We start from the raw sequence: 7,685 nt of genomic DNA on the forward strand, positions 1-7,685 counted from the left end.
CACACCGAGGATCCTTAAGTTTCCAAGACACAATCAACTCCCAAAGATGCATTCTTATCCTCTAGATACGCAAGTTTCCGCAAGGAAAATTGATGCACTGTTATGTATATTAAACTGTTATATTTGCCCTCTTAATTTACTGCTTCTGCTAAAACAGAGAAGAAAATTAATTTAATACATACTTATGGTAAAGCAGACTTTGTTGCAGTTACCTATACTTTGTCCCTGGCAATATAAGCAGAGTATTTTCTCCTCCCTTTCATCACCATTCTGCAATATTCTGAAATAATAAGAATGCCATCTATTGCCACTGTTTCAATATAGACAGAAAACATTTTAATATAGAAGTGTAAGAGTAAGTAAGTTCTGATTATTATTCTTACAACTATTGTGATTATGATTTTCATAGGTCACTGAGGATCTTCTAGAAAAGAACAAGATACAGGGGAAAAAAAAGAATCTTCACCAGAAGATAATCTCCCTCTGCTACTCAATATACAGTTTTTGGAACCCAGTGTGAGCCTGCTCCAGCACAGAAACTGCATTTCCATTGGCTAAGTTCAGAGGAACACATAACCAGAAACTCCATACTTAAAATACTGTATAACCAATATTAAAGTCACGCATAAACAAACATACTTGTTCGCAATCTACAGTTTGAGCTGTGTCCTGTTATTAATGAAACCACTATTAGCCAAATAAAAAATACCAAAGAAAATGATGACATGGGAAGTGATGGGAACAAAAATGCACAAATATCAAATGTCAGAGCAAGATCAGCCTGACATTCCCTTGGCTTTTGTACTGCTGGCACAGGTGAACCTTAGCTCGCCTGCTACCTTAAAACTCCCATAATCAGTAAATCAAGTAAGAGACACCGAGTGTTGCAAACCATGGTAGGGAAATGAGAAGACTGAATGAAGTAGTTGAGGACTACAGCATTGCTCAGCTTAAATCCTTCCCAAAGGCCTTACATTTCCTATTACCAGTGTGTCTCTGAAGACCTAAAACCAGGGAAGAGGGACACTGCACAAAGAGATTAGGCAGACTGTGAGCATCCAGATGAATTTGTAGCATTCTCCAGCAGATCACTGGAAAAATCCATACACAGAAAAACCGCTGTACCTACTTCTGTTACAAATAGGCAGTATTTCAAGTAGTTTTCTTTTGAAGCCTTTTAGTGTCAATAAGTGTAAGCTTGGAAAATGGAAAATTAAGGCTTTATAAAGCTCTAAACCATTTTGTATTTGACTTTTCACCCAGCTGCAAATTTAAGGCAACCTGCATGTAGTGTTGTGGGACTGAAGCGGGAGTGGTGTATTGGGTTTTTTCTTCATGTCATTTTGCTTTATAACCTTGCAAAAATGTCACAGTTAATGATGGTCACTTGTTTGTGTTAGGTCTTACATTCTAAGACTGACTTTAATTTAAAGGTCCCAGTTAAATAAAAATGCACTTCACAATTCTGATGACTCAGGCTCTCCAGAATATCCTCTACTGTGCAGAGAATGCAAAATTCTACACCCTCAGCAGGGCTAATAAGGGGCTGCAAAACAAGTATTGATTCAGAGATGCTTAAGTTACTTTTGCAATGATACCAGTCAAGGCAAAAACAAGTTCTAGACAAACTGAACAAGGAAAAGGAGACCAAAGCAGGAGAAAGGAAGGGAAAAAAAACCCACAAAACAAAACCCAAACCATGTGGTAATGAAAGGAAGCTATAGACTTTTCTGCTTTGCTTAAGCTACTGAGAATTAATTAACATTCCTTCAGAGTGGTTTTTGTGTTTGTGTGTTTTTTGTTGTCATGGTATTTTTTTTAAATACAAATATCTTCATTTGTTTTACCTGCTCTAATATAAAACAGATTTCTTCATTAGGTACAAATTATTTCTGTGGGACAAGGAAATTTTTGTATTCCTTTGTTTGGCAAATTGGCTTCCAAATTCACATTTAATTTTACAAGAACTCTTAAGAAGAAAATTGAATAAAGTAGCAATCACTATCAAAAAGCTTTTAGATCTTTATGAATAACATCATGCCATTAAAATTTTTTATTAAGCTTACAAGTTAATGTGTTCAGGATTTTTTACACCCTATTTATATCTGAAAAATGTCAAAACAGAAAGCTATTAGAAATACAAAATAAATGCTCAAATTTGCATTCTGTTATAGGCACAATCATCAGTATCTTCATTCAAGCTCTGGCACTTAGTGAAATGTACCAATAAAAAGAGCAGACAAGCTGCTTACTGTAACAAACAAGTAAAAATAACATCTAACAGTTTATTTGTAATCTATGCCCTAGTTATACAAAACATTGGAAGAATGACTAATGAGTTTTATATTTGAGGCCCGTATAAGATCTTTGGAAGTACTTAAAACTTAAATGATGGTTACCTTAAGGACACACTATACTCAGGATAAAAGATGCTTTTATACTGAACCCAGGTCCCAGTTTCCTCTTCTGTATGCTGGTCTTCTATTGAAAAGAGATTGAACGACGTGAACCTTCTTACAGACACTTGTTGGAGATGCACATCTTTCAAGTGCTTTTTCTTCAGAACCTTTGAAATGAAGAACAAATTAAACATTAAGAAAAAAAATTCAATAAAAGAATAAACACAAGCTTATTTAACTGAAGAGGCAAGTCTGGAATCAACCATAATAGCTATGCTGTTAGCTAATAGCTATGAATAACTAGTCCAAGTATGACGAGACTGGAAAAAATAGCAGTGGTATTGATGGTAGGGGTCAAGAGAACGGGTTATGAATTTATTATGTGTCAATATATACAGTATCTCGAGAACTGTGAAGCAAATACACTGTGTTCATAAGGACACAAAGTCGCTTTTTCAACTCCTGCTCCAGCAATCCCATGCCAGAATTAGAGAGGCAGACTGGGTTCTTCCCTATCCTCCCATCACCACTATGAAACTTTCTGTGCCACTCACTGCCCCTATAGATTAAAAAAAGCTCAGTGATAGGTGCTTGCCAGGTAGATGCCTTCCTAGCTTAGAACTCCACTGCTGCACACTCACCAAACTGCTGCCTATCCCAGGCCCCAAACCTTCAGACGCCAGAGCGGCACAGTTCCCTACCAGGGTGCGTAAAGGGACTGGCGCATTAGCTGACCTTCACACGGGTGAGGTTATCAACTCCCCGGCACAGCAAATCCCAGCCCCCAGCCCGTCTGAGCTGTATCCTTGCACAGGGGACAAACAGCATTCCCCCACCAGAAAAAAAAGGCTTATTCTTTAGGCCAGTGACGTGGAAGGAGAGGTGTTCTGGGTTTAACTTCTTTCTCCTAACACTGGACAGAACACATAAATGCTACAGTTACATTTTTAAAAGGAAGATGCACAGGTAGTCCACAGTGATGAAAAAAATGGAGCAGAAAAACTCATCACTACAAACAGAACAACAGGGAATAGCTGCACTGAGTAGGAGAGCACCGCAATTTAGCTTTTTGCCAACCAGAGCTGACGTGGAATGAGAAGTAGCTCTCAAGAATTACAAAATTTGAAGTGGAAGCTTTGCGGAAGGGATGTGTACAAAAAAAATAACCTGTCCGTGTTTTTTTTGCTGCACCCAACCCTTGTTGATCGTGCTTTAACTGGAAATGCACTCACATCCAACAGCCTCACAATTTGGTGCCATGAACTATTATTTTGCAGGATACTTGGAAATACTACATATGTGAGTAGAGCGATTGCATTTGCTGTGCTGTTAGTTTCCAAGAGCAGGTCCTTCCAAGGCTTACTGCTGCTGGAGCTACTTTCATCAGCAGATTCAGCATATGGAAGACACAGGCATTTTCATCAAAATATTAAAAATAGCTGTATGCTGCCCACGCTATTTCTTCTACGTTTGTAACACATGGGAAAAATACACACATGAAGGACATTGCGAAAATGTCAGAACAGAAGGACCAAATTAAAACATGAGTAGAATTAAGACCCTCATAAAATAGTGGCATGCCTGAAGAAAAAAAAAAAAAAAAAAACCACAAAGCCCACAAACAAAAAAAACCAAACGCCAACCCAAAACCCATCAAAAATCCAAACCAACAACCTGACAACTGAAAAACTCACCAAGACCTAATTTTCAGAAAAGCATGTTGGTTTAGGGCTTTTTCTTCTTTTTTTCCCCAGCAAAGACAAGCCTTTACTAACAGGAGAAAAAAAAGTCCCAGTAGTGACAACACTTTTCTGTTTTCATTTTTTTGTTCTCCAGACACACCTTCTAGCCACTCTGTAAAATGCATTCTCTGGGTTAGCAAAAAATCTTATGAGCATTTGAGTACTCACAAGAACACTTCTCCCACAGCATCAAACTTAAATGAAGAGGTCTAAGATCTGAAAATTACAACAGCAGGTCAAATCTTTTAAAAACCTAAGCATAACTGAGAAAACATAGCACAAAGGAAGAATATGTTACATTATTTATATCTAACTGTATTTTTACTTAAGGATCAAAATACCTTTTTCCCCTCAAGTCAGTTCCTAAAAGCGTCACAATTGTATACAACCTACAAAGATGTGCTGCTGCTACGGGATAATCCACTGACAGAAACCAAAAGGTAAACAAATCTATCTAAGCTCAGAATAACGTTTTAAAGATATTGAAAGACAGTCTTCTCTATTTCATGATGCCCTTCCAATGAAGGCAAAGCTCCCTAACTTCCTGCACACTGCCAATATAATGAACACATCCCAAGGACCTATAAAACCAGTAGCAATATCAAAACAAGGTAAAGGCTTCTTGGTAGAATAGAGACAATTCTTCTTTTTAGTCATAGCAGAGCAGAACTAGTGTGGAGGAATCACTGGACACCACTGTTCTTTGGTTGAGGCTGGTGGCCTTTTCATTTCCTCCCTCAGAAATTTTCAGCTAAATTTCTCTGCATATTTTTATTTAAAAAAAAAATAAAAATCCAGAAGCCTTCTTTCACTCTCTTCAGGGTCTTCTTTCAGTACCGAAAGGCCCTGTCTTCCACATGAGATCTTTACAGGTATACACAGGTGTTGAGCTGGCACATGCGTCACACATATAAATACTACTTAAAGAAATAATAACATTTCAGGTTCTGTAATGAAAGATTCTCTTCCAACAGTTAGGTTCCTTAAAAGAAAAACACTCCAAGAACAACAACTAAAAATCCCAATGCAAGCTTCTACCCTGCCATTCTCCTTCTGTCAAACTTGTATCTTCTTTCCTCTCTAACTTCCCCTAGCAACACAGGAGTCTAAGGCAATTCTTTCTCCAGTAACACTTTTAACACTAAAATTTAAAAAAAAAAAAAAAGCCAGATAGCATCACCAGACTGTCTCCTGTTTCAGAAATATTCTACTAAAATATTATCATAGATCTAAATTATTACAGGTCCCTTAGTATTTAATCACAATATTAAGACCATATTTAAGAATCCCTATAAAACCTTAATATGTTTGATCACCTTAAAAAAACAAAACACATGGAGAATGACAGTCACCTGAAATTTCCTGCATTTCTTCCATCTCATTGTACATGGCCTAGTTGCACTGAAAGCCAAATTCAGCAACAGCTGATGTTCTATTAACCTCCGCACGGCCTATGGCAATGGCCTGAACACACTCTGTACATGCAAGAAAATTTCTACATAATCAGCTACAGCGTAATCTGTAACTATACCACCTCTAAATATCATCAGTAGGGCTGTGCTTTAGTTATTTTTATAAAGAGTTTGTTCAGTAAATTGTTTTATTCAACTGTAAACAATTTACAAACTCAAGACTAACAAAAACATAGAAAAAGATCTGGAGCACAGGCATTCTTCACAGACAGAAGAGCAAGAAGGAAAATTGTTTTAGAAGTTCTTCTGTTGAGAAGAAAAAAAAGAAGAAAACAAGAAGAAGGGAAAAAAAAAAAAAGGCTACTGCCCTGTCCTCAATTTAGCTTTTATTTTTCAATTCTGGAAGCTGAAGCACATCAGGAGGTGAACAAGACACCTGTGAGAAGAGCAAGAGGAAGGTACCAGTCAGGATAAATACACAGAGCTCACAGATTTCCAGAAAGTTCCCATTCAACTTTCTAGAGGGAGCAAGTGTATACATAGGGAGCAACTTAGTTTATGCCTATTCCTCTAACTTCCCTGCTAGAGATTACAGACTGAATAATGCCATCAATCACACAGACCGGCAGAGCTCAAAACACAGCCTTAAGAGAATGCAGTCCAGTCATGTATAAATGCACATTGCATGTGTAACTCATCTTAGCATTTTTAAGCAAAAAAATATTTTCCTCGATTCTGACACGCTAAGTTTAAAAATACTGCTAAACTTCAAACAGTACATACATAAAACATCTTATTGATAAAGAACATATAGGCAATTATGCAAACCCCTGGTTCTTTATGCTAGCTTCATAGGATACCCGATAAAAGGGCTTTTTTCTTAATTAAATCAGCAAGAACGCACTCAAGCATCCTTACCGTAGCAAATCAATTTGCGTATGCATTGAATAAGAGCAAATTCAATATATAAACACACCACAGAACTGATTTCACATAAGGTGTTATTATAAGCAGTATGAAAAGCTTTTTTAAAAGCAGTGTAAGAAACACTTTGCAAGTGCTCCTTTGAAGATGGATATAAAGGAAGGTTGATACCTTCTTCCAATCCATAGATAGATCCAAGCGTCACCGTAATAAAGGGTGAAGAACTGATTTTTACTTCAGATGTAACAGTAAGATTAAATTGATCCTTGCTCATCGTACCATACAGAAATCAACAGAAAAAGCTAGAGAACATGAAAAAAACCTGGGAATCTCTAGAGGAAAAGGTCACAGATACATGTAGCTTGAAGATGAAATGGAAGTCTTCTCCCTAAATACCTACACACACTCCCCACATCCCCATCCAATCATTAGGAAAAGTTTCTTATGATTTTAAGAGACAGGGATATGCCAAAGGCCACATGTTGAAAAGAAGTAAGAGCTAGTATAGCCCCAGAGTGCAGCGTACAGTCTGCTACAACAGAAACCCACAAGACAAACCTGATATTCCTACCAGTAACTTCAGCATTCCCTGCTTTAGGGCATAATAGAACAGAAGTCCATCCTGCGGAACAAGACGGGGGAATTTACAAACCGAAACACAGACAAAGAAAAGGTGAATAAGAACCTCCCCACCCCTCCCGCTCTGTTATCTCACAGCAACCGGGTGTCCCTTTCAACCCAGCTGCCACCAGCGGACCCATTGCCACCACTCTGCTTTTTGGGGAGAGCTCCTGACGGGCAGCTCCAGACATCCACTTGCACAAAACTAAACATTTCCTTTAGGGCTCTAAATATCCCATCCCCTAACAACCAGTGAAACTGATTGGAGTTTTTAAGCCTTTACACATGTGCTCATCTGCAGAGGAATCCTCTCCAACCTTGACCGCCCCTAAAGGGTGCAAAAACGCATGGAAGGCCAGAGCTCCTGTTCCTCCTCCTCGCGCTCCTCCAGGCAGGGCCCCACCCACCAGCTGCCACTGAGGTACCGTTTTCTCTTGACAGCTGGGTGGGCTCCCCATTTGGGGGCGGCGGGAGTGGGGGGGCAAAGAGCAGGAACTGGCTACAGCTACAACCACCAAGTCCCGCAGCATCGACCCAAGTTGTCAAAACCACGGACGGAAAATCCCAAGCCGGTGCCCTCAGGCTGC

The 7,685-nt window shown here is 38.8% G+C and overlaps 1 protein-coding gene across 1 annotated transcript in view; it reads right to left on the reverse strand.

Annotated features, from left to right (window-relative positions):
• The window catches only part of CAMKMT (calmodulin-lysine N-methyltransferase), a 210,227-nt gene extending 202,599 nt beyond the window's left edge, over window positions 1–7,628 (reverse strand). The window contains exons 1-3 of the mRNA XM_010152584.1: window positions 7,416–7,628; window positions 7,049–7,099; window positions 2,400–2,566 (exon numbers count right to left, since the gene is read on the reverse strand). Of these exons, the coding sequence (XP_010150886.1) occupies window positions 2,400–2,566; window positions 7,049–7,099; window positions 7,416–7,628 (431 nt within the window). The remainder of the gene's footprint in view (window positions 1–2,399; window positions 2,567–7,048; window positions 7,100–7,415) is intronic.
• Window positions 7,629–7,685: the final 57 nt, after the last annotated feature.

The sequence above is a fragment of the Eurypyga helias genome, unplaced genomic scaffold (genome assembly GCF_000690775.1).
Source record: "Eurypyga helias isolate BGI_N326 unplaced genomic scaffold, ASM69077v1 scaffold2945, whole genome shotgun sequence".
Lineage (NCBI taxonomy): Eukaryota > Metazoa > Chordata > Aves > Eurypygiformes > Eurypygidae > Eurypyga > Eurypyga helias.